Below are 26,524 nucleotides of genomic sequence, written 5' to 3'. Positions count from 1 at the left end.
TGCCAATATCCTTCATCAAAAGGCGCCTGCTTTCTCGCTCTTCTAGACGCCTTCTTCTTCAATTCGACGCACCCCCTTCATTGTTTTCAAGCCCGATTCCGAACAAGCGCCATCTCCGGTTTTCGACGACAAGCCGATAGCCTCCCGACCTCTCTCGACGCTTCTGCTCTACCGACGAGAGATGCCATGGCGGACCAAAGCAGCATAAGCGATAAGTCGGCGAACCCGGGCCGCTTCAACACCGTCCACAGTATAGCCAGCACCTCGGAGCCGGAGACTAACCAGTATGGCCACCTCACATTGTGGCAATCCATCAAGAAATGGCGTCGCGTCGTCTTCTACTGCATCGGCATGACATCTGCCATCTTGCTTTACGGATACGATTATGTCATTGTCGGTACCGTCTCAGCGATGCCCAGCTTTCAGTATGACCGCTGCCTCAGAGATTTGTCCTCAACGGCTAACCCAAATTTGCAAGGCGAGACTTCGGCCAGCAGTATGAAGACAAGTGGATCCTGCCGTCTCTCTGGCTAGGACTCTGGAACTTCGTGAGTCCTGGATGCTCCATGGTCGGCGCACTCATCGGTGGTCTGTTCCAAGACCGGTACGGACGTCGCGGCTCTCTCGCCGTAGGCTCCTTTCTGTCAGCTGTGGGAGTCGCAATCTGTTTCATCTCGAACCTCTCTTCCGATATCCACGAGCGACGGGGCATCTTTCTCGCAGGCAAGGGATTCCAGGGCGGAGCTATCGGCATGGTGATGGCAACTAGCCAAACGTACATGTCCGAGATCCTTCCACCCAACCTTCGAGGTCCCCTTCTAGCATTCTTCCCCATCTTTACGCTGCTGGGCCAGCTGATCGGCGCCGCCGTCATCTTCGCATGCCTCAACCTCTCGAACGGATACACCATTGCCTTTGCGTCGCAGTGGCCCTTCTCGGCTATCCCATTGCTGATGGCCTTCATCATCCCAGAGAGTCCAACATACCTAATCCGAAGGAACCAGGACGAGCGGGCTTCCAAGGCGCAGAGGCGGCTGGACGCGCCGGGAATGGATCCGGAGAAGACGCTCGATGTCATCCGGCAGAACATCGAGCATGAACGCCGGCAGACAGACGCAACATATCTCGCTTCTTTTCGAGGGACGAATCTGCGACGGACGTTGATCATCATGTTCGCCAATTCGCTGCCCAACATCTTTGGCTTGACAATTCTCTCAAAGTCAAGCTACTTCGTCCAAGTCGTCGGTATGAAGGCCAATTTGAGTATCATCGTGCTCATCCTCGGAATCGTCTGTGGCCTGATTGCCAACATCGCCAGTGTCTGGGTCCTCTCCAAGGTCGGACGCAGACAACTCATCTTGAGCACGTTGTCTCTCTTAACTGTCATATGGACTGCCGTGGGTATTTCGGGATGCTGGTCGGGCCCTGTGACCGTTTGGTAAGTCGTTCTAGGCTGTGGGGGTCCCGATACATGGACTGACCTAAGATTGCAGGTACACTTCCATCTCGCTGATAGTGGTTGTTATCGTGGCCGGCTTGGGTGTTTGGCCTGCTTCGCACGTCGTAGGTGCCGAAACCTCCTCTCTACATCTGAGATCCAAGGCCCAAGGTATCGGCTGGTTCACGGCCGGCGCGAACAATGCCATCTTCGGATTTGTACTGCCGTACATTTTCAACCCCGACAAAGGGAACCTTAAAGCGAAGACCGGTTTCGTGTACGCGGGGCTGTGTGCTCTCGGGCTCGTCGTTTCCTTCCTCTGCATTCCCGAGATGAAGGGACGAACGCCAGCAGAGATTGATCGCATGTTCGAGTCGAGGCTACCGGCAAGGAAGTTCCGACAATGGACCAATTCAACGGGAGACGCGCAAGAGAATGGTGCTTCTAGAGCTCAGAGCCCTGGTGTGTAGTGGTTGGATCGTTTTCTTACCTGTCAAGAATGCATGAATTGCATGATCCTGCGATTCTCCTGCTGTACGGACAATCGGAATCAGGCCGCGCCTCAAGCGCGCTCGTTGAGACGTTTTGTTTTGCAATGAAACTCATCTGCACGCACCGTGCTGGCGAGCGTCTTCGTCTGAAGATGCAGTTGCCAAGCTTCTGTAACCGTTACGCATCGACCGTCGAGCGAATCTTCGTCCGTGAGCCTTACCTGTCGTACAACGGCTTTTGTTTCTTTTGGCGCTGCCATCAGCACCCAAGTCGAACAACGCAGCCCGGCAATCTCAGTAATTGAAGTTAGACGTGCGATCGTCGTTGAAAGTGTGCTCCTTCGCAAGGAAACCCTTCGTCTAATAGGGCACTTCGGCATCCTGCAGCGTCATCGGATCATGAACATAGCATCTGGCAGCGCCGAACCTTCAAAAGGGTCCGCGCACCCGAAGATGGGACCAACATCGTACGCCGAGTCGCAAAGTCTAAACCCCTGCCGGCCACCGGGCGCGCCGACTCTCCGCCTGGGACAGGAACCGACCTTCAAGATCTCTCCGCTTGAGCAATGTCGGTGGCTGTGTATTGTTTCCAATCAACCATGACGTGTGGTGAGACTACACGGTTGGGCGCTGTCTGTCAGCAATGACATGTAGGGGCTGCCGGAATGGGTAGCAGCAAGTCTCGATTATTGGCGACAAATTGGGAGCATGTCAGATGCATATGCTGACGCTCCTTCTTGGGCCAGGTTCGCGTGCTAAACGCGGCGACAGCTGATGATTGGAATTCAATTCCTCGAACGATTCGCAGCTGGCAGCAGGCAATAGGCAACAACATTCTGTTTTCGAGAATTCGTCCACGGTTGAGCGCAGGCGTGTGTCAGTCGGACGAGACCCAAAGCATCGGTAGAGAACGAATGAAGCTGCCATCAGACCTCTTCGGCCAGCTAGCAGCTTCGCACTGGGTTTGTCCCAAGGCTGTCTGTTCGAGATCCCGGTCCGATCGTCTGATATCTTGAGACATCAAAACAGTAAGCCAACCGGCTGCTCCAGCGAGATGGAAGTTAGCTTTGAGGTTTGCCGCCACTCAGGGTGTGTCCGAGTGTCGGGTTCGGGTACAACACCACATACCCGGACTACCTTAGTCGAAAGTGGTCGGAAGCGAGCGGCTACGACCCAGTCGTTGGGTTTCTTCGGCCAAGCCACCCATGGAGCTGGGTTGACATGAGCTTGTGTGGGCACCAAACAAGTCAGCATTGAGCCTCATGACAACAACACGGTTCTGTCAGACCGTCAGCACTCAAAGGCCCAGCCACAAGGTTATCGCGCGCCATGACTGGAGCGGATGTACATCGCAACGGTGGATGTTTCCAACATAATCAGCTTAATCTTGATGGATTCTGACGAACAACCGATTCGAGTTCGGCCACGTTATCAACGAGTGGCTTATGCCCGAGCCCTGCTCCCAAGATATCAATCTAGTCAGCACCCGCGAACCAGACCAGTCGGTACCAGACCACGCACATCCAGTGCCCTTACACCCCAAACGAGTTTCAGCCCTGCTTTAAACCCATGTGGCGTCAGTGGACGCTATCTCGCACTGATCAACACGGCGGTCTCCAATGAAACAAACAACGGACTAGTGTGGAAGCCAACGAAGCAAACGCCGAGCCGCACGCAGTCGAGCGAGCCTCAAGACACGGGAGTGGTGGGCGTCAACCTGTCTGTCGCTTTGAACACCGCTGGTCGTCTTTCGGATTCTGGCTGCTGTCAGTTCCCTTTTGGGCCGATCTATGATACTCCTCGAGGCCCACGATTCCTGCAACCTGCAAGAAGCGTGCAAATGTCATTATGTACCTCAGCTACCTGCCATGCGCTAGTCTGCTCCCCTGCTCGTCGCAGACGCCAGCGCACGGCAGCACAGTCCGACGACGTGATTGCCACGTCTAGTCCCCGTTGAGCACCGACTGAGCGTGTGTGCTTGCGAAGATACTATAGAAGGGCGAGTACCTGCAGGTTTCCCTTCGTCCGTTCCATAGTTTGTCAACCATTCAACCTTTTCTATTCCATTCGAGTAGGACAGTCTCGGGCAGCAACTGTCACGATGGAGTACAGAGAGCGCAACAATCACGACAGCGTCGTTTCGACGTCGACCTACGCCTCCACGGCGTATGATCCGGCGGCATACACGGCGATCAAGGATCAAGAATTGAAGGAACATGAGCAACGGGGCATCTCGGATCCCATGCTGATCGACGAGTCTGCTACCATTCAACCATGGAAGGCCTCGAAGCACCAGATGATCATCATCGTCACCCTGTCTATCATGTCCTTTGTCATTGCCTTGGACGCTAACGTTATCGTCACGTCTCTGAGTGTAAGTTTGGCAAACCAACTGAGTGTAACTCTGATCATGGTACTGATAAAATCGTAGGCCATCATTCAAGATATCGGAGGCTCATCAACACAAGCCTTCTGGGTGGGAACTTCCTACCTAATTTCCTGTGCAGTAGCCATGCCATTCCTGGCATCTCTCAGCGATATCTTCGGCCGACCCATCATCCTCATCGGGAGTCTGATTTTTTTCACCGTCGGCACAATTCTTTGCTGCGTCGCGGGCGATATCACGCTACTTCTGGTTGGACGTGTCATCCAGGGTATCGGTGCTGGTGGTATGTACGTTCTTAGCTTGGTCGTCTTCACCGACATCGTGCCTCTGCGCCATCGACCCAAGCTGTACGGTATCATGTGAGTTGCGATTCTCGGTCTTTTGTCGATTTTCACTAACATTCTCAGTCAAATGGCCTGGGCAATTGGCTCTCTCGTCGGCCCCATTCTTGGCGGTGCCATCGCCGAGCACACTACCTGGAGGTGGATCTTCTACATCAACTTCCCCATCTGCGGCTACTCACTGCTCGCCGTCCCCGTCCTCTTGACCCTCAAGCCACCCACGGCCACCTTTGGCGAGAAGCTCAAGCGCGTTGACTGGCTTGGTGGTTTTCTCTTCATTGGCTCTATGGTTACCTTCCTCATCGGAATCTCATGGGGAGGCAATGACTTCCCATGGAGGAGCGCCCAGACGCTTGTGCCCGTCTTCATTGGCGCTGCAGGTCTGGCAGTCGCCTTGTTCTACGAGCACAGATTTGCCAAGGTGCCATTTTTGAAGAAGGTCCTCTTCGCGGATGTCAGCGCTATCACGGTCTACATCCTCGGCGCCCTGCAAGGCTTCATTGTAAGTTGATATCCTGCTTCTTCCGTTGATATTTACTGATTTTCCAGCTTTACGGTCAACTCTACTACGTCCCTTTCTACTTCCTCTCGGTCTCGCAGTACAGCCCGACAATGGCTGGTGTTGCAATGCTGCCGGTCACCCTCCTGCTTCTGCCGGGCTCCATCATCTCCGGCATTCTTGTCTCTCGCTTCAACGCTTACCGCTGGTCCATCTGGATCGGCTGGGCTCTGCTCGCCCTCGCCTCTGGTCTCCTCATTTACTGGGACGTTGACACTCCCGTTGCCGTGCATGTGATCACCCTCGTTATCGGCGGTATTGGCCACGGCTTCATCCTCAACGCACAGACATTCGTTACGGGCGCTATTGTCGACCCTCAAAACTCGGGCCATGCCGCGAGCATGTACCTGTTCCTCCGCATGCTCGGCTGCGCTATCGGCGTCAACGTGGGCTCGACCACGTTCCAGAACGTCATGGCGCTTAAGCTCGAGCGCAAGGGTATCGCCCAGGACATTGCCCAGCGTGCTGAAGAGTACCTCCTCGTCATCAAGACTCTGCCCGACGGCACGTTCAAGGATGCGATCCTGGAGTCGTACGCTTTCGGCTTCAAGGGTGTACATGGCGTCTATGTCTCCTTGGCCGTCATCGCATTCTTCCTGAGCTTCCTGATTCGTCATTACGACCTCAACAGGCTTCACGAGACTCAGCACACACTGGAAGAGAACCGTGTATCAAGGATGTTTGACAGTCGTCAGGCGCTACGCGGCGAGCAGATCCCTAGCGATGAGACTTAGGCGCGCGCATCACAGAGGGTTTTCTAGAATCCTACAACCAGGCATATATACATACACGAATAGGAGTGAGGGATTACGGAATTGGAACCTCAATACCTTAGGCACTAAGCATGGAGTTTGCGGGCTCATAGACATTGGGAAGGTCATGGTGAAGGCGGCGGATGGTTGATATTGTTTACGAATGTTTGGCAATGCATCATTCCTTTTTTAAGACCTGTAACTATCGGGTCATTTGTGGAAAGAAATTCAAGCAAATTTTACAATCTTCATCTTCCTAGTGTGATGCGAGTTTGCGTCCCTCCTCACTTGACGATCAGTCTCACTATTGCTGAACACTCCTCAGCAATGCGACACAGAGGCGATCTCATCACGAACATGCGAAGTCACTTATTCAGAAACATTCAAGAGTGAAAGATATCAACGGACCCAAACCTTGACTGGAACGTAAAGGTATCCGCGGCAGACTCTACCGAATTCGGCGTTGGTGCACACGAAACCTCAGTCCGCCGACCGCTTCACACCACCGAACCCGTCCCAACGCTCGACACCCAAACGTCCAAGTCCACAACTCTATCAATCATTTTCCTCTCGAGGAGCCAAAAAATACAAGTCAAGGTTCATCTGACTTTCGGGGCACAAAACGGCGTCGGGGCTCGAACTGCTTACTCACGTCCCCCGACCGCCTGGACGAATCCCTCACCGTATCTCCGGTCCTTCTGTTGACCCATGCCATGACTTCCACCTTTTCGTCTTCCTGCTGGCTGAGATGTTGTCCGTGGTGGCTTGTCGTACGCGTACGGCGTACGCAGTCAGTAGTGTCCCACGCCAATATCCTGGCTACGTATTCTTCTTTGCGGGCTGAGAATGATGGGATATATCGGTTTCTGACTATTGTCGATATGCGGATTCATACTGAGGATCTTGAAATTGAAATCTCTCGTCAAACCTGGATACCAAAGACGGATCTGTCATGTCCAATTAGTTTCAACACTTATCACTAGGACTTGGCTTTCACCGGTAGTGTCGACAGCACGGGATCAACGTAGAGGCGGCTTCTTTTTCACGCTGATTAGTACTGTAGATGTATAGGACTTGTCATAATTTCCGTGGTCTTTGAAAGTGGAAAAATGTGAAGATGCCGTTGATGCCTAGGTAGGTGTTCGTCACAGCAGTGGATTCGGGTGGTTGCCGGATTAGGCAGGTGACCGATGCTGGCCAATCATGGGAAATCATGGGCGAAGGGCTGTGTTCATCGACTTCATTCCTGTCCAACATTTGTAATGAATTGTAGATGGAAGAAAGAATAGTTTAAAGCTATCCGCATGTGAGCACGAGTTCACGCATCGAGCCACACAGGGTTAAGGGCTTGTCGATGTGGTGTTGATGAGAAAGTGAGACTCCGTGCCCGGTGGCATCGCTGCTGCGGGGCACAATCGACATATTGCTTCGATTCAAATATGGAAATAAGATATCTAAGATAACGTACGCGAACATCGCGAGTTATTAGAGTTAATCCTCTTTGAGCATTGGACAGAGCCGCAACTTGTTGGGTTCATCTCGCGATGTTGGTCCTTATCGCGCAGATTGCTGGCGATGCTTTCTCCGCTCCGAGCCTCGGAGCCCCCCGCCAAGAATCCTTGTCCGACCCCTCATTCAGTCAACATCCGAGACTCCCATCAACAAACAGAAACGACAGATCAAGCCGGCAGAACCGTTCTTCACCGCCGTCGCCGCTGGGACATATCTCATAAACCTTAGTTACACATGGACGCGGAGTCTCGCGCATCGCCCAGGAGGTTGTCTCTGGGAGGGAGAATCGGCGGGAGCCGCGACGCGGCCAAGGCCATTTCGGCGTAAGTCTCCGAAATACACTCCGGGAATGGCCTCCGCCGACCGTCCGGTGACGCAGGCAACCAGGCCCCCCGATGCTGGAAGGCGGGCTGTTTTACGTCGCGAAACGCCTGGAAGAAAGCTACTGACGCCATGAAATATACGGTAGATGTCTGACGTGTAGGCGCAAGAAGGTCAAGTGCTCCGGCGACAAGCCATGCACGTACTGCAGCAAACGCGACCTGGAGTGCAGCTTCCCCGAGCCGGGGAAGAAGCGGGTCTACTCCGTCACGTCAGTTCAAGATGTCATCACAGATTTCATCTTTTCTCTAATGTCTCGACAGGAGAATCCAGGATCTCCAGGAACGGTTGGCGCGATATGAGAATCACGGGCTGGGATTTGCGATTACAGAGGGTTGGTGGTCGTAGATATACAAGACCGATCCGTCGCTTGCTAACACGATTCACAGACCGAGATAATGAGACAATCAGAGTAGCTGGAGAACCGACCGAGAACTCTCGCCGACCTACGACCAGCGCTACGGCGCATACACCTACTGATAATGCCACGCAGGTCAATGCTGCCTCCACGTTGCTTGGGTTGGCTTTGGACCAGCTTACCTCTCCTCCGTCGACAAGCACATTACCAAGAGGAAGTGTGAGCAACATTGTCGAGTCTTCGCCGGGTTCAAGTAAGATAACATGAGTGTCCTCACCAGGCCCATCTCTCAAGCACTAATGCACCTCATCCACCAGCTATCCCCGCAGACTCGACCCTGAGCTCAAGCCACAACTTCGGATCCCGCCTCCAGAACCTCCTCGAGCATCCACGTCTAAGCGGCGTAGACAACAACCAGCCTCCTCGTCGCCAACTATCGCAGCCCCCGCCACCTCGTCCGAAAGATGAAGCACCCTCTCTACCGTCAGAAGAAGAAGGGCGGAAGCTCTTCGAGAGCATGTCCTTCTTCATCGGCTACACGCAACATCACATCGACACGCGAGAGTTCTCCGACCGGCTCGCCTTCTTCTACGCCAACCTCGGCGACCCGTCGCAGACGCAGACGCCGTGGTATCTGGAGATGATACTGGTATTCGCCATCGGGAAGCTGTTCTCGGGGAAGTTTGACGGTGGTGAGAGAACGGAGTTGCCGGGCTGGGGCATGTTTACGTATGTCCAGACGAGGCTGCCGAGCTTGAGCGAGTTGTACGGCTTGGGGAAGCTGGGGATTGAGATACATGCCTTGGCTGCGGTGTATCTGCAGAATGCGAACAGGAAGGAGGAGGCGTACTTATATGTGAGTACTTGTCGCGCCCGAGTGCTATGCTTTTCATCGGTTGACTTTGGAACGCAGATTAGTTCTGCTCTTCGACTTGCTACGACCCATGGGTACCACCGAAAGTCGGGGACGAAGCATTTGTTGCAGTCGGAGAAGGTACACTTGAATCGACTGTGGTGGACGGTGTATATGCAAGAGAGGTACACATTGCATGAATGATCTCGACAGCTTGAGTTACTAATCGCTTTGGTTTCGCTAGGCGACTCGCTGCTGCGACTGGCAACCCTTCTGGTATCGTGGACGATGTCATAGAGATCGAGATGCCAATCGACTCACCTGGATTCCCTCCGGCATTACCATTGCGAACAAACATCAAAATTGCAAGGGTCACGGGTCGAATTCTATCCAGTAAGACGCGAGATCCAGAATTACCCTTTGCAACTTGCTCATTCTACCAACAGCCATCTACGGCCCGGGTAACCATCCAGAAGAGATGTTCGTACCGAACGTCCAAGAAATCGTGCAGTCGCTTTACTGGATCGCGAAAGAGGTCCCCGGAGACTTTTCGAGCAAGCTGTTCGACATTCCTTCCATGGAGGGAGATGTGTCGTTGAGGACATCGGCTTATCTTCACATGATGTTATACCAAGTATGTTGCCCAAGCCCTAACGACAGTTTCGTTCTATTACTGACGAGTTGGCGAAGGCAATCCTTCTCACGATTCGCCCCGTCATGCTGCACGTGTCAAAGCTCATATTCGACGATGAGAATGGATCCAATCTTGGTCTTGCCTCATCGCCACTCAACCGGTTAAGTCGGACTTGTTCTGAAGCGGCGAGACGACTGTTGGAAGTACTGATGGCCTTACGGAAGGGAAACATGCTGAGTCAGTGCTGTTGTCCCTTCAGAGAATTGATACTAACATTGCATTTCAGCAACATTCGGTTTCTTCGATCTCGACGCGATCTTCTCCGCTGCGTTCATCATGATCTTAACCCTGATTATCGACTCGACCTGCGATGGAAGCCAAAAGCTCGCGCCTACTCCTGGGCTCTCTGAGGCGCTGGAAATTCTCGACTACTTGGTCGGCTGTGGTAACGAGTTTGCGCTACAGAGAGCCCGCGAAGTCCGCCGTATGAGGGACCACTTATCGACATTCTTGGATATCCCCAAGAACAGCCCGAGCGAGGTGCGCACCAGCAGGCCGGACCCAGCAGCCAAGACTGCGGTGAACCAAGGAGGTTCGAGCATAACAGTGTCAACGGGCAACGAAGAGGATTCTGAAATGCGACAGCAACCCTTCCCGGGCTTGACGCCGAGGAACTCGGGCGGGGTCGAAGTGCTGACGCCCTCTGGGCGGAGCAGTCAACTGGGTTCGAGAAGTCTGTTGGATTCGAGCCTGTGGAATGACATCTCGTATCTGTGGATACAGCCCTCGAGCAGTGACGACCCGCAGCCGTCTGAGCAGGCGAATGGGATGGACTTGTTGCCTGATGATGCGTACAATTGTTATTCGATATATCATAATCAGGATCTTGAGCTTACTGGGCAGGATTTGGGAGACTTTGGGGAACTGGAGAGGCATATTCTCGGGTTCGGCGGTTGATGGTCGTCCGTTCCATGTCGGGCGTTATGGGTAGGGGATCTACGGAGACCGAGGGAAGTGGGTTTACCTCGTCGGTTGTACTTAATGAAGCATCTTTGGATTATCTCACTGACTTGCAAGGCTGGCGACATGGTGAAGCCTACAGCATGACAGAGTGTGGGCGAACCTGATCCTCGCGAAATCGAAGAAATGATGGTTTCTGATTCGTTCATAGTACGAGAAAGACACCCTTCTCGAGGGATTTGAGTGCCGAAAAAAACATATTTATATGTATCCATCATGCAAGCAAAGCCCAGTCCGCATTGCCGTATCGGCACGACGCATCCACAATAGCCTCAACCAAGCATTCATCCATCGTGCCAGGCGACCAACCACACGAGAACAATCGGGATGAATAGACACCAAATGCAATATGCCGCGCTATACAATGCAGCCACCCTTATAATCTGGTCATTGATATCTCGCCATACCCCCCTTCAAGACGACCCCCGGGTTTCCCACACAAACGAAAATTGTGTTTGGTGGAGGAGTTTGAATGGCGAAGAAGGACTTTGGCATACGATTATCCTAAATAGGACAATCACTCCGTGCCTCAGACCCGCGTGCTCCTTGTTTGCGGGGTCGGCCTGCCGGGACTCAAGTAACGTCAGCCATGCTCCGTTCATCCACAATGTGGGAATGGTTCCATTGTTTCCCGGTCCCGTGGAGCTGTGATGCATCGAGAGTTCTCTGAGATGGCTTGCGTATCAGGGACTTTGGTATTCTCGCGAAAGCGACGAGTGACGATGTTTCTCTCACGGATTTATTCGCGTCGGTCGGGCTGGTGGACACAGTCAGATTTTAGGGTCGACATCTTAATGATCTGATCCTCTTGCATTTCCTCCATTTCGGTGGAAGTCAATATGTATAAGTGGTGTATTAGTCCGTCCACGCACCGCAGTGTATTTAATCCTGGTGGAAAACATCGCGTCGATGTCACGGCAAATCCTATCTTCGCGTTGAACAGCGGAAGCCTACTCCAGGTTCATCTTCGGTTTAGGTGTCGGTACAATCTGACCATGGCCACCATAACGTACGCCTCCATCACGATACCATGACTATAAACTAACAACGACCAGTTTAACCCAGTTGCCAGACAAGCAGGCGGAACTCCGGCTCCGTGGCGACCTCCCTCACAACCTCCCAGAAACCCTCCCTGCCGACTTCCTCGCCCGCTGCCCGAAACTCTCACGAGAGCAGGCAGGACACCTACGCCATTTCCATAATCTCACGACACATACCGACGGTGAATGGAGACATATGGGAAGTCAGGAACCGGGTCAGGAATGGCTCGATGCGTATCGCTATCAGCTGGCCACGATGGCTTACACCGCTGGCGCAGCGCACTATCACCACATGCCTGCACTGAGGTCGATGTTCAAGGCGCTCTTAGAGAACATCATCCACAAGATGCTGTTGAGAGACGTCTGGGGCTACTGGTTTCTGACGAGTCACAGTGGGATTATGCTTGACCCGGACCTGAAGGAACTGAGGAAGCCCTGGGCGGATCCTGTGGTTCGAGAGAACATCATGGTTTGTAGTCGAACTCAACATTCTTTCCAACACCATCCGCTGACAAGCCTTCAAGTACTCCGGTCATCTACTCTTGATGGTGTCACTTCATGAGATGCTGTTCAACGAGGGCAAGTACGATCAGGAGGATGCCATCGCGTTCAACTGGAACCCCGTGTTCTGGGGAATGGGCCCGGAAAAGTTCTCCTACACGAGGAAGTCGTTGCAAGCAGCCATTCTGAGAGAAATGGAACGCGAGAACTGGATGGGTGTCTGCTGCGAGCCCAATAGTATCTTTGTGGTTTGTAACCAATTTCCCGTAAGCAGACTAATCCAGTATTCGAGTGTGGTATTTCAACCAAGCTAACGTCGGTCAAGTTGATCGCACTCCGATACAACGATGTCAGGGACAAGGTTAATTTTTCACCGGAAGTGTTGGAGAAATACCAGGCTGCTTGGAAGGCAAAGGGCATGGTTCAAGAAGAAGACGGCTTGTTCTACGACTGGTATTCGCCCAAGCAGGACCAGAAGAAGCCGGCAGATGATTTGGCATTTTCCTCGTGGTATGTGACAACGAGACTCGATACCTCGGAGGTGGCAGCTAAGGTGATATTTCAGGGCACTCGCTTTCATGAATTCATGGAACCCAACCTTTGTGCAGAAGACCAGCAGAAACCTCCAGCCGGGATTTCTCGCGAAGCCATCCGACGACCACGTATTCATACCGCATCCGAAGGTGTCTTTCAAGATCCGCGAGCTAGTCACCTCGGAGCATGTCGACCCCATGGATCCAGTCACCTATACCAAGGCGGCTAAGGCAGTGGCAGAAGAGGGACTGCCCAAGAGCATGATACCATTTACTAAACCTCACTTCGCCTTCGGGGTAATGTGGGTGTCCGAGCTCGGCGATCGCGCTGATTTGGAGGGCATGCTATCATACGCTGATGCCAAGTTCAACCCTACTTGGGAGAACGGAGGGTTGTTCTACCCTTACAGGAAGTCTGCGACGCCGTATGACTATGAGTCACCAGCTGTCGACGTAGTCACTGGGAATGCGGGCATCGCGTATGGACGATTCAACGTGATCGATGGACAGAGGAAGATTTACGAGAAACCATGGGACGCGGAACACTTTGCGACTTGCCCGTTTGTGATGGACGTGGACTTGTCGAACGGGGTGGACTTCTTGCGTGGCAGCTGGGACAGCGAGATGCAGGCCTTGGCCATCACCATGCGCACTTGGGATGGGAAGAGCACACGGTATGTCTTGTAGTGCCGTTGTTTTGAAAGTTTCTAACATGGAGATCTAGGATCACGCCTCGTGTATCTGGACTTGAGCAGGGGAATTACGGGTTGTATTACAACGGCAAGCTTCGGCTAACGTTCGAGATGAGCGGCAGGAGCGAAAGCTTTGGGATTGACTTGGAGGTTACGGGAGACGAGGTTGACATCGTTTTGATGAGAGATCAGTAGACTCACTATTCTGTGAAATCTTAGTGTTGAAGCAAGCTTGGTCGCGTCCCTGATTGTCGGGGGCACTGTTCATTGAAAGTGACTCTTCAAAATCAATGAGGATGTAGCCATTTCGTTCTCAACCCAACTATTGGATGCTTCTCGTCTGAAATCCAAGTTTATGGAAGCTTTTACTCTGAGCAAGCCCATGGGAAACATGACGAAGTCGTCCACGATAGCTGCAGCCAAGCTTAGTGAGTCACGGTTGAGAGGAGGATTTGGACAACCTTGAAGGAGGAGAAGACGCATGCGGATTCAGAAAACGTGTATTCCAATGCCAAGTTGAATTAAATCATCAGACGCTTAGAAATACACAATCTTGGTCTAGAGTGCTCAGATCAACATCGCTCGTATGAGGGTGCAGCCATTGGAGTTGTGAGTCACCAATTGAGGGATCTGGTGTGCCTTACAGGCGGCCAGGCGGCGCCCAATAATGGTATGCGACCCTAAGCTACAGCAGAGGGCAGCAGACGGCTTCGGCCGATTGAGTTTGAATTCAATGGGGTAAAGAAGAGATGAATCAAATCCAAAGCTTTTTTCATAAGGCAGACTGCAATGCATTTCTAAGCAAGAACCCTTATAGACATAAATTGAAGAAAGCAGTCTCGTTCATTGGCCTTTTACTGCAGAAAGTCAAGCTTTGTGTGTAATACGCGGCGGCGGAAAACGTTGGGAGGAATCATTGATCCTTGCTGTAGCGCAGCAGGCAGACGTCCATCTAGATTTTTGACCAATGAGAGGCCGTCTTGGCGAAAATTATGAGCTGTGATTGGCTCTTTGTCCAATTTAGCTGTTGCCTGCACTTTGGCTGCGCCTGGAAGCTCAAGACCGACAGTCAAAGGATGCCTCTTCCCTTTCAACGTATCCCATCCCATTAATTTATAAGTAAGGTAGGGACAGCTCATCTGTTTGCTTTCCTCCTGAGCATTCATCGTCATCCATCTTTCCATTTCGACAGAATTGTGACGGTCCAGTCACTCTTGCTACGACATACCAGATCACTTCAGCTGGCAGCACCTGGCTACCTACTTTACACACCCAGCAGAGCAAACGAGAACGAGCCGGTGTCTTTCCTCAGCACACCTCAAGCACACATCTTCTCCTGATTCTGTTCGTAAGTAGCCCATCAACAAGATGGTATTTGGCGCTTTAGCTAATTCCTCTGGAGGTCTCTTCGGCCACTCCAACTCGACCTCTGGCGGTAGCCTATTCGGAAACTCTTCCCAGAGCACGAACACCCCCGGCAGTCTGTTTGGTTCGCTTGGAAACAATATGGCGAGCCCCTACATTTGCGGTCTATACTTTCTGGAGCCCTTCAACGGAGAGCCCAATTCCATCTTCAACCACCCCAGGAGGAAATATCTCCCCTCCGTCTCGCAGTCTATTCACGCCCGCGTCGTAGCTTCGACCTCGCGCACAACTCTCACACAGACCTACGTCAACTCGTCCACCAAAGAAGCCATCCCCGAGCTCCGCTACACCTTTCCCTTGTTCGATGGAGTTTCTGTTGTGGGTTTCACCTGCACCATCAATGACGACCGCGTCATCCATGGAGTCGTCCAGGAGAAAAACACCGCTCGCAAGACGTACGACAAGGCCGTTGCCAAAGGCGAGACTGCCGGCCTCTTCGAACAGTTGCCCGACGCCAGCGATGTCTTCACTACTACAATTGGAAACGTCCCGCCCGGTGCAAAGATCAGAGTCGATATCACCTACCTTGGCGAGCTCAAGCACGATGCCGAGGTCGACGGCATCAGATTCACCATTCCCACCTCAATCGCCCCTCGCTACGGTTCTTATCCCGGCACTATGATGGCGAAGCCTACCAATGTCTCCTCGTACCAGGGCATTCAAATCGTTGTTGACGCCGAGATGCCTGCTGGGAGCGTCATCAAGTCCATCCAGTCACCTTCCCACCCGATAGGTGTATCTGTCGGAACGACCTCGACCATGGCAGCTAACGCCACCCCTTCCCTCCAGTTCGCATCGGCTACTCTCTCTCTGGGAACCACGGAGCTGGACAACGACTTCATCGTTCAGATTATCGCAACCAACACATCCAACCCCATCGCCGTTCTGGAAACCCACCCTACCATCCCCGACCAGCAAGCCATCATGGCTACCCTCGTACCCAAGTTCAAGCTGGCCGCGACCAAGCCCGAGATCGTCTTCATCTGTGACCGTTCAGGCTCCATGGGTGGAAAGATCGACGACTTAAAGAACGCTCTGCGGATCTTCATCAAATCCCTGCCTGTTGGGTGTATGTTCAACATCTGCAGCTTCGGCTCACGCCACTCCTTTTTGTTCAAGAATTCCAAGACCTACGACCAAGACACTTCGAACGAGGCGATGAAGCACATTGATACCTTTGCCTCCAACTTTGGCGGCACAGAGATGTACGCCCCCATCGAGGAGACCTTCAAGCGTCGCCACAAGGATATGGAGCTCGAGGTGTTTGTCCTCACTGATGGCGAGATCTGGAACCAGGAGGCCCTCTTTGACATGGTCAACAAGAACATCGAGAAGTCAAAGGGAGCTGTCCGCATCTTCACGTTGGGTATTGGTCGTAGCGTCAGTCACGCCCTGATCGAAGGCCTAGCCCGAGCAGGTAATGGATTCTCGCAGTCCGTCTCTGAACAAGAGAAGATGTCTGGAAAGGTCGTCCGCATGCTCAAGGGAGCTCTTACTCCCCACGTCAACGACTATTCTCTGGAGATCAAGTACGCCGACGCCGAGTCCGAGACGGAGCCTGAGGATGACTTCGAAACCATCGAGACCAGACCAGCTCAGGAGGGTGCCTCTGAGGCAAGGCTGACCGAGGAACCGAAGAACCCAATTTCTCTTTTCGACCCCAGTTCCGAGGACGCAGAGATGGAGGATACCGACGCGAAAACTGATGGCACCGGCACTGATCGCTTCTCCCATGTTCCCGCGGTCCGACCTCCCAAGGTCCTCCAGGCACCCTTCCGCATTCCTCCGCTTTACCCCTACAGCCGGACAAGTGTCTACCTTCTATTGTCACCCGAGAGGTCCATGAGGGATAAGACTCCGGCGTCCGTGATTCTCCGTGGAACGTCGTCACAGGGTCCCCTCGAGCTGGAGATCCCCATCACCCTTCTTTCCGAGGCTGGCGAGACTATTCACCAACTGGCCGCCCGTAAAGCCGTCAAAGAGCTTGAGGAAGGACGCGGATGGATCTACCACGCGAAGGGCCGAGATGGCAAGCTGCTGGAAAAGAGCCACCCCGGGCGCTTCTCTTCCATGGTTGAGCGCGAGGCAGTCCGTCTCGGAGTTGGGTTCCAGGTCGGAGGCAAATGGTGCTCGTTCGTCGCCGTGGAGAGTAACGACAAGGACACTGCCGACAGTACCAACAACCACGAGGCCGACGACATGTCGACGTTTTCGGAGACTCCGGCGTACGGTGCTTTCGACCCCTTCCAAGAGGACATAAGGCGAAGGAACACAGCCGCGTCTGCGAGAGCACAAATCATGCAGAGGCAACAACAACAGATGCAGCAACAGATGCAGCAAGTGCAGCCGGCGCAGCAACAACAACACCAGGCGCAGAAGAGAGGTGCGTTTCGTCTTTCCCAGAACAATCTTGTTCAAACCAGAAGTATGGGTATGTTCGATTCCTCCCCTGATACATCCCCGGCTGCGGGTGGTTTGTTCGGCTCATCCCCTGCAGCAGCTCCTATCGGTGGTGGTTTGTTCGGTTCACCCCCCGCAGCTCCTGTTGGCGGTAGTTTGTTCGGTTCATCCGCTGGATCTGGAGCTGCAACCGCAGGCGGCTTGTTCGGTTCATCCTCCGCAGCTCCTCCTCCTGTTGGCGGTGGATTGTTCGGTTCACCCCCTAGAGCTAAGACTACGTCTGCCTTGTTCGGCTCATCCTCCCAAGCAGCTCCTACTAGTGGTAGTAGTCTGTTCGGTTTGAACTCCAGAGCTCCAACTGCTGGCGGGTTGTTTGGTTCACCAACCGGAACTCCTGCCGTAGGCGGTTCGTTTGCTTTTGGCTCCGCATCATCCTCTGCCTCTGCAAGCAGATCTACATCGTCTGGGTTGTTTGGAAACTCATTGACGTCTCCAGGTCGCGCGCCCCAACCCCCGCCTCCGTCGGGAGGCTTTTTCGCCTCTCGCGCTGCCAGCACGCAAGCATTCGGCGCAGTTCCGCCCCAACTCCAGCAAGCCGCTGCCCCCGCAGTCCCCCAGGCACATATCGACCAGGCTATCTTGGCCCATTATCAGCGGGATCTGTCAGACGACGCTAATCTTATTGATTACTCTGATGACGACGCTGATCTGGATGGCTTCATGTCCGTCGGAGAGAAGAAGAAAAAGAGAAAGACGACGTCTTCAAACGGAGAAGAGCTTGACAGCAGCGACAAGTTCTCGGCTCTTGTGTCTCTGCAAGACTTCAGTGGCTTCTGGAGCTGGTCGTCCAAGCTGCTCAACGTTTTTGGCTTGTCCGAGGAGGATGTCACCAAGGTTTTGGGCATCTTGCTGAGCAAGGGTGATGCCATGGCCACTGCGTTGGCTGTTGCCTACTTGCGGAAGAAGCTCGCTGAAGAGCAGGACAGCTGGGACATGATGGAAGAGAAAGCCATCCAATGGCTTCAGGGCGAGGTGGGAGATGAGAGAACCGAGCAGCTGCTGACCGCTGCTGAAGGTCTGCTCTGATTTCTTGTCTCAGACGTGTGGACAGGAGGAAATTTGGGAATAATGAGGAGAAAGAATGCACTTCACAAACTTGCAGTGTTTTATCGTAGTTCTATGCTAGATCCAAAAGAGGTCTGTAGTAGCTAAAGAATAACATCAAAAATTGTAACAATTATTACCTAGGCTGCCATCCACGTGCTAAAGTGACCCCGTGCCTGCAATATCTCTGTACAATTTCGTAGACCATCTAAACTTTCGCATCATCATTAAGATCAATCATCATGACCGCAGCCTCAGTCCGAGCCTCTCGACCCTCGCGATAATCATCGAACCAGTACCGGTGCACAATGTTGAACCCACACTTCTCATACGTAATTCTCGCCGGGGGGTTCTCATAGTCCACAATCAGAGATATCCGCCCCCTTTCACCAGAACGCTTGACTTCAGCAGCAACGAAGCGCTTTGCATACTCCAACATCTGGACGCCGATGCCCTTTCCTCGAGCAGAGGGGATAACGTACATCCCGTTCAGCACATACTGGGCCCTCGCCTCACCATCCCGATGCGCCTCTCCAAAGTCTACAAAGGACTCTTCAAGATGAAGCTGGGATGCGAGCGTCCCGGCGTCTAGAGGCCCGGTGATGACCAGCGAAGCCAGCCATTCTGACTCCAAGGCCAGATCAATGTCTCCTTCAGTGTTTTCAGACAGAGAATTGGGGGATTTGTTAACTGCGATGATGGTATTCGCTTGCGGGTTCGCGAGACGAGATGTCCAGCGCTCTGGCGGGAACGCGGCTTCGCGGGCGTGGGTCGAGCCGAAGCTTTCGGGGGAGAGGAGGAGGGATTGGAGGCGGAAGGCTTTGTAGCGGGAGACTAGTTGGAGCCATGTAGACGGGGAGGGGTGGGATTTCGGGAGGAGGATGATGTTGGTGGGTTTGGACATCGCTGGGTTGATGCTCACGTTCACCAGATGATTTTCACGTGAGGGTTGGAGTCGAGATATATTAGGTCGTGATCTTGAGGTATGAAATGTGAGTCACTTGCGCAGTAAGAGGAAGGTCGGATGGCGTACCTGCTGAATCCTCAGATCTCGGCCGAATCAGATTCTGGCATGCCGTTCCACGGTGGTCTCGGTGCCGAAGTATCGGAGCCCGGCTCCACTCATCGCCGCCGGTCCGGTTCTTCGGGGCCAAAGTTTGAATACTCGCAATTTTTGGAGCGTATTCTATGTTTCTTGACGTAAATAGCAATTTCAATTCGATTCAAGATGATAGATAATAGATGTATTCCTTTTCAATGCCATGGATGAATATTCTTGGTTACTATCGCCTCAGGGCGGCTTACCTCGGCCTAATTTCGTCCGGAGCCGAATGGCCCCCGCTGTGCCGGTCCCGGACGCATCGTAGCCCAGCATTCGCATGTTCCTTCCATCAACGGCCTTGCAATCCCTCTTTTCGTCTGCGATCCAGTCTTTGTATATCATCATTCTCAGCACGTCTAATTTGCCTACTTTCCAGTGCCGACCAGATCCTGCCGCGCTTCAAGGCAGGTCCTTACGCGGCTCCCCCAACTCCGTCCGTCCCCGCCGAGTGGGAGATTTGACGCGATCGCAGCAGTCCATCTCCATCGTTCAACTTTCCAGATCTTGACTTCATATACAATAAACCAGGATGACAATTCGGGCGTTTATGCGTCCTAACTTGAGTGCGCTGCGAAGCACTTCGCGCCGCCCTCAACCCCGAGTAGCGGGGCCAAGGCCGGCCCTCCCACGACCTCAGCAATACCGCGCAGCTCACACCAAGCCCGAAGACAGACGCAACCCAGGCCTTGCAGCCGCCCCTTTCATCTTAGCCGCATTCGTTGCTGGATGTTACACGACCTATATATTCTCTCCTTCGGAGACTAAACGTCAGATCGGCCTGTCCTCGCAAGTGGAATTTGCGGATAGGGACCACATGTTGAAGGTGATGTTCACGTACTCCTCGGCGATTCCATCTAAACTCACAATTCATTCGCATAGGCGGCAAATGAGATTCAGGCTGTTTTACCCGAGGATGCGGTCAGCTTTGACGAAGACGTCATTGAGCAGCACGGCCACTCGGACTGGTCAACGTCCAACTCCAGCGGACGCCCTGTTGCTATCGTGTATCCAAAGACTACGGAAGAAGTCTCGATGATAGCAAAAGTTTGTCACAAGTATAATGTTCCAATGGGTGAGAGTCACGCTCTAGTCTTGAGTAACAACTCATGCTCACTCTCATAGTGCCGTTCGGAGCGGGTTCTTCTGTCGAGGGAAGCTTTTCATCTCCTTACAGCGGAATCTGCATTGATTTTGTCCACATGGACAAAATAATTGAATTTCACCCCGACGAGTAAGTTTTCCATATTCTTGTGTCAGTATGCTTTCCTGTGCTGATGGTATCATCATAGCATGGACGTTGTTGTGCAACCTGGAGTGAACTGGGTAAACCTAAATAAGACCATCGAAGACTCTGGCTTGTTTCTGCCCTTAGACCCCTCACCGACAGCCATGGTCGGCGGCATGGTCTCTACCAACTGCAGCGGCACGAACGCATTCCGCTACGGCACCATGAAAGACTGGGTCATCAACCTTACTGTCGTCCTCGCTGATGGGAGCGTTCTGAAGACCAGAAGGCGCCCTCGCAAGAACTCTGCCGGATACAATCTGACATCGCTATTTGTCGGCGCTGAGGGAACGTTGGGGATCGTGACGGAGATCACTCTCAAGCTTGCTGTCGTGCCGCAGGACACCAGCGTGGCGGTCATCTCGTTCCCGAGTATCGACGAGGCTGCAAAGGCGGCGACGAAGTTGATTCGATCCGGAATCCAGCTGGGAGCACTAGAATTCATGGATGAAGTGCAGATGCAGGTCATCAATCGGCACGGGAGCGAGGCTGTGCGTAGGACTGCGTGGGACGAGAGTCCGACTTTATTCCTCAAGTACGTTGACTTTCCCATCTGGTCAGGGCTGAGAGTCTGATTGCCACATGTTAGGTTCTCGGGCACGACGGATGCGATCAAGGGCGATATTTCCAGGGTGAAGGGTATCGTGCAGCCTTTCCAACCCCGGAAGATCTTCTTTGCACGGGATAAGCAAGAAGAAGCAGACTTGTGGGCCGCGAGAAAGGAGGCGCTTTGGACCATGACCTCGATCAAGCCGGAGGGTTACTCTATGTGGTCGACAGATGTCGCCGTACCGATCTCTCGCCTCGCAGAGATTATCAGTAAGTCAGAAGCCAGCTGCGGAGCACGGCATTACCCTCACTTTTGAGAGATCGTTTCGTAGCTAACATACTGGTATCGCGTAAAGATCGATCCAAGGAGGATTCAAGCAAACTTGGACTCTTTGCGTCTGTCATTGGTCACGTTGGTGACGGAAACTTTCACCAGGCTGTCATGTACGATGCGAAGAACGAACAGCATCAGCGCTCGGTGTCCCAATGCGTTCACGACATGATGAGCCGAGCACTTGAGATGGAGGGAACAGTATCGGTTCGTTATTCTTCCAGTCGACCTTTGTGCTCGTGAGTTGACAATCTTAAAGGGCGAGCATGCCATTGGTATTGGCAAGAAGGTATGATTGCCTTGTTGGGGTCTTAATTGCATACAGAGCGAGACTAATAATGCGCGCAGGATTGTCTCGTGGATGAGCTCGGATCTGAGGCAATTGACTTCATGAAGACGCTGAAGCAGGCGGTCGATCCAAAGTAAGTCCATCTATGATTGTCATAATATCCACAGAGCTCAACGTTGATAACTTTCCAGATGGATCATGAACCCGGGCAAAGTCTTCGATCTACCAGCTGGCTCGAAAGCTGTGGCGGCCAAATGAGTACTCCGCCCCGGCTTCGCCATCTCGAGCTGCAAGTTTGCTTTCAATTCCAACAGCCCTCCAAGAAGACAAAGCAAACATGCCTGAAACCAACAGCATGCAGTGCCATGATTCGGGGTCGCAGCAGTGGAGGCGCTGTAGCAAATGGGTAGCAACCAACACGACGTGGGGGCCAACAGAAGCATGAGTTTCTATTTTGCACTGATAACGCCGCCGCCGTGCATACAGCTGTTGGTCACTCCGGCTAATAAATCGCTATTTCTACTGAGAATCGTGAAATCGCAGAGGGTTGTCTTGGTGCCAACAATGTTTCAGTAACGTTGGCTACAGCGAGGAAGCCAGACCATGTTACATCCCCTTCGACAACAGCCAAGAACCGAGAACCCCGGCCTGACTCGATCAAACTGCTGCCTGATTGAGCCGTCAGAACTCTCAGCGATTAAACTGTTAATTGCTCGAAGGCCAGTTCGGGCATCGCGCACGCCATCTCATGTCGCGATCTCGTCTAGTTCGCGAGCACGGACAGCCGCTTGTCAACGGCGCCGTTTCTGTTGATCCTAGTCCATGACCATGTCGCCGATAACTAACCCAAAATCATGAGAACTACCCTTGAAAGCCCCAACCGCTCCAGTCTCTTCTTCGACTGCCTTATCATAAGGCTGTGGGATGGGAAGGATTCTTGCAGTCTATTTCGGAGCATGCAGATGCAGTGACTTCCTGCATCTACATACACGTGCATGTGCTCAGCCAAGAAGCTGAACCCAGCCTGCTGCGCCCACCGTCAACCTTTCCAACAACATCAACTCGCATGGGCTGCCAAGACTTGCGGGGCTAACCCAGACCAGAGTCGTGGTCCCGACAGGAGTTCATCCCTTTGCACATCAAACAGCCACAGAACACTTCTCGTGATGTAGGGTGCCCTGTTCAAAAGAAGGGTGGTTCGCACCTTTCAATGACATAAGTATCCTGGCTGGCTGTGCTTCACTATTCTCTTGATGAGAACCAGTTGCCATCATGATGCTTCCGCGATTCATTTACACCTTTGTCTTGGCGATCACTCTCGTCCTCGTGGCTGCTTCAAGTCCGACACCAGTTGATTTGGTAGTAAGGAGCAGCCCTGGCCGGTCACCTTCAGATACGCTTCGTGCAATCCGCCGATACCTTTTCAACGCGAGGCTTGAGGGCAGAGAAAAGAAGTTCAGCAACAGCACGTCACTGGAGAAGAGTTTCAATAATGCAGTCCTTTTCAAGTTGTACGTGCGCTTAGTTGTCCTTTCCCGTCGACTGCAATTACTGACAGTACTCGAATGGAAGTGAGCAGGACGTGGAAGTCGGCACTGCAAATGCCACAGTACAAGCCGGTATCAACATTGTCTGCGTCAAGTGTTACGTCAAGGGCAAGGCCACCGCACACCTCACCATAGATGGCACTTTCAACGCGACCAAGGTCGCCAAGGACATCGGCAACGAATTCGTCGAGACTTTCGACAATCTTACTACCTACGCAAAGGATTACGTCTCCGGGGTGGCGAAGAAGCTATCTGATGGCTTTGACGCCGAGGATTTCGACTTCCCTCCCCTCAACATCACCTTCGATGTCGACGTCCCCGAATTCCCTGAGTGCAGTCTGGGATTCGGCTTCGACGACTTCGAGATGTATATGGAGCTCGACACTACCTTGTCCGCTGGTCTCACGTACACTTTGAATATCTACAGCTCAAAGACTCCCCTGGGTTCGCAGATTGGGGATGATCTTCTGCTTGGAGTCGTGTTCAATGTTGATCTGATTCTGAGCGTCGAGACTGAGATTCAGATGAGCAGTGGTTTCCACATCAAGATGGATGATGGTGTCATGTTTGACATCGCTCTATTTTCGAAGAATGTCTCGAGTGTTGCTTTGTAAGTGCCTCCATCCCGGAACATTGTTCTCATACTTGATACTGACTGTCATTCAGCAAGGGCGGGAAATTTGAGTTTCTGCCCGTCATCATCGAAAGCGCGGGCGCAGTCATGAAAGCCGTTCTCCGAGTCGGCATCAACGCCGGCATCGAAATCTCTTCTCCCGTCGACAGCAAGGAGATCGAGCTCTTCAACAAGACGGTCGAAATTCCTGGAGCGTCCGCCGGTATCGAGGTCGCCGTGTTTGCCAACATTGCCGAGCTCAGCACCAACGTGACCGTCCTGCCGGAAGCCGACAAAGACGGTTGCATTCTCCGAGCCGTCAATGCCTACCAGTTTGCCTTGGGTGCTGCTGCAGGTGCGTCGGTCGAGATTGGAAATCGCATCTGGGGCCCCACGCCAAACACCCAGATCCCAATCTTTTACACCACGCTCGCGGATGGCTGTGCTAGTCGCAGAGTGCCGACTACGACGATTGCTACTGTCTCGGCTACTACCACCAAGGCAAAGAGAGACGAGGGCTTAACAACTACAACATTGAAAGAGAAGTTCACTTATACCGGCGTCGAGTGCTTGACTACCGGCCTCGTCAACTGCCCTCCAGCGCTGCAGACGTTGAGGAAGTTCGTTGCTACCGAGACCTTTGTTACTGCTGTGGCATCTGGTGTGACAGCCACATTCCCTACGGTAACGAATGCCGTTGTACAGGGCGTGGAGTCATTCGGGTCAGGAGTACAATCCATGATCTCGACAAGTGGTACTCCGCAGGTCTTTACTCCTCCTCCGCCCACAACCAGTTCGACCAGCAGCACATCGAGTCCAACCAGTATTCTTGATGGCAAGGTCGGCGGTGTTGACAACAAGGTCGTCATCGGCGTCAGCGTCGGTGCTGGTCTTCTTGGACTGGGTGTCCTTGTTGGAGCTCTCTTGTATGTGTTCCCCTCACAAGCTATTCTGAACCCAGCTGACAGTAAACTGTGCAGATACTTCAGACAGAAGAAGAAATACTCTCCTGTAGCGAAATCCGCTGGAGAGATCGCATATGCAAGGGACTCATTTCCCTTGGGTGAATACAATCAGATCAAGGATAAGCCTCAGGTCAATGTCTACGTCAGACCATGACCAATGGTATCGGAATAGAATGATAAGTACTAGCTGGTCCCGTTAGTTAATAGCGTTTAGGTACATAATAGGAAGTTTCTGCCTATGCAGAGGAGGTTTTATAACGGCATACCTAGCAAATATGATGTTGTGATGGCCTCACTCACTGCTTTAGCTTTCTAGTAGGTTATATTCTTATATAACTCTATATATAATAAGGTGGTTTATATATTATACTATACGTTCTATACCTATTCTAGATAGCTTTATATACTTAGATATATACTTCTATTTCCCTAGTCTTATACGCTCTAACTTATTAGAGTTATAAGCTTAGCTTTAAAAATACCTTTTTACTTTTAATTACCCCTCTATTATAAGTTATATATAGAACTCTCTTTTTAAAAACTATTTTAATATTTTAAACTTTTTTTTTATTATAATAATAAATCTTAATAATATAATTCTAACTATAAGTATTATACTTTTATTTCTAAGTAAGTAGCTTATATAGTAAATATAACTTAAGTTTTATATATATTTAAGAAATATCTAGAAGTTTATTAACCCTAAAAGATTTAATTAGAAAAACCCTTTAGATATACTTATAGGGAAACTAAATAAGGATATATTTATTTAGAAGTTAGATATTTAATAATAAGTAATATATAAAGCTAAAGTCTTTAATTAGCTAAAGATTTTTTCTTATATATTTAAACCTCTTAAAAATATAACTAAAGCTTAATAAGTAGAATATATTTAGGTATAGCTTTATAAGCTAAAGAAATTAATTCCTATTATATTTAGTTAGTAATATTAAAGATAAATATAAAGTAGAGACTAAAGAGTAAACTATAGAGGCTATAGAGTATTAAGTCTTTATAATATATTATTTTAATCTTTAGTCTTAAGTTATATTTATAATAGCTCTTTTCTTTATAATCTATATTTAGAACTTACTTATAAATAGGAGGCTTATCTTTAAAGACCTATTTAACTTAAAGGTAATAGTTTAAAACCTAATTTATACTCTAAAAAAGTAATTAATTCTAATAGACTTATTAATAATTAATATAGTTTATTTAGCTTTCCTCTAGATATTATAAAAAGTAAATTTAAATATTAATTTTATTATTTAGCTTAAGAAATAAAACTATAACTTTTTAGAAGCTTAATAGTATATAATCCCTAAAATATAAAGGGAATTTATAGCTTAAAGCTTCTTAAAAGTAGTAAGTTAATAACTTAGCTTAAAATAAGCTAGAGGGAAACTTTATTAATTATAATTTA

General features: G+C 51.4%; 7 protein-coding genes across 7 annotated transcripts; 6 read left to right on the top strand and 1 right to left on the bottom strand.

Annotated features, from left to right (window-relative positions):
• Positions 1–186: 186 nt before the first annotated feature.
• Positions 187–1,908, top strand: CkaCkLH20_05371 (maltose permease; the record flags this gene model as incomplete). Its single annotated transcript, XM_038888090.1, has 3 exons — positions 187–425; positions 479–1,438; positions 1,494–1,908. The coding sequence occupies 3 exons, from the start codon at positions 187–189 to the stop codon at positions 1,906–1,908; spliced, it is 1,614 nt and encodes a 537-aa protein (XP_038746566.1).
• Positions 1,909–4,030: 2,122 nt separating this feature from the next.
• Positions 4,031–5,949, top strand: CkaCkLH20_05370 (major facilitator superfamily transporter; the record flags this gene model as incomplete). Its single annotated transcript, XM_038888089.1, has 4 exons — positions 4,031–4,303; positions 4,361–4,674; positions 4,723–5,158; positions 5,206–5,949. The coding sequence occupies 4 exons, from the start codon at positions 4,031–4,033 to the stop codon at positions 5,947–5,949; spliced, it is 1,767 nt and encodes a 588-aa protein (XP_038746565.1).
• A 1,764-nt stretch (positions 5,950–7,713) lies between these two features.
• On the top strand, positions 7,714–13,686 carry CkaCkLH20_05369 (uncharacterized protein; the record flags this gene model as incomplete). Its single annotated transcript, XM_038888088.1, has 15 exons — positions 7,714–7,802; positions 7,964–8,071; positions 8,124–8,194; positions 8,250–8,471; positions 8,536–9,074; positions 9,132–9,256; positions 9,316–9,464; positions 9,518–9,705; positions 9,762–9,870; positions 9,992–10,649; positions 11,781–12,234; positions 12,290–12,532; positions 12,592–12,776; positions 12,832–13,473; positions 13,524–13,686. The coding sequence occupies 15 exons, from the start codon at positions 7,714–7,716 to the stop codon at positions 13,684–13,686; spliced, it is 3,945 nt and encodes a 1,314-aa protein (XP_038746564.1).
• Positions 13,687–14,859: 1,173 nt separating this feature from the next.
• On the top strand, positions 14,860–18,402 carry CkaCkLH20_05368 (von willebrand domain containing protein; the record flags this gene model as incomplete). The annotated part of the gene is made up of 1 exon (XM_038888087.1): positions 14,860–18,402. One exon carries the CDS (start codon positions 14,860–14,862, stop codon positions 18,400–18,402), a length of 3,543 nt encoding a protein of 1,180 aa, XP_038746563.1.
• Positions 18,403–18,628: 226 nt separating this feature from the next.
• CkaCkLH20_05367 (uncharacterized protein) lies at positions 18,629–19,324 on the bottom strand (the record flags this gene model as incomplete). Its single annotated transcript, XM_038888086.1, has 1 exon — positions 18,629–19,324. The coding sequence occupies one exon, from the start codon at positions 19,322–19,324 to the stop codon at positions 18,629–18,631; it is 696 nt and encodes a 231-aa protein (XP_038746562.1).
• A 1,587-nt stretch (positions 19,325–20,911) lies between these two features.
• On the top strand, positions 20,912–22,234 carry CkaCkLH20_05366 (glycolate oxidase; the record flags this gene model as incomplete). The annotated part of the gene is made up of 6 exons (XM_038888085.1): positions 20,912–21,342; positions 21,397–21,626; positions 21,713–21,894; positions 21,947–21,976; positions 22,036–22,109; positions 22,168–22,234. 6 exons carry the CDS (start codon positions 20,912–20,914, stop codon positions 22,232–22,234), a joined length of 1,014 nt encoding a protein of 337 aa, XP_038746561.1.
• A 1,014-nt stretch (positions 22,235–23,248) lies between these two features.
• On the top strand, positions 23,249–25,255 carry CkaCkLH20_05365 (uncharacterized protein; the record flags this gene model as incomplete). Its single annotated transcript, XM_038888084.1, has 4 exons — positions 23,249–23,487; positions 23,549–24,133; positions 24,190–25,062; positions 25,117–25,255. The coding sequence occupies 4 exons, from the start codon at positions 23,249–23,251 to the stop codon at positions 25,253–25,255; spliced, it is 1,836 nt and encodes a 611-aa protein (XP_038746560.1).
• Positions 25,256–26,524: the final 1,269 nt, after the last annotated feature.

This window comes from Colletotrichum karsti (assembly GCF_011947395.1).
Source record: "Colletotrichum karsti strain CkLH20 chromosome Unknown Scaffold15, whole genome shotgun sequence".
Taxonomy (NCBI): Eukaryota; Fungi; Ascomycota; class Sordariomycetes; order Glomerellales; family Glomerellaceae; genus Colletotrichum; species Colletotrichum karsti.
This window is presented reverse-complemented; position numbering and strand designations above follow the sequence as displayed.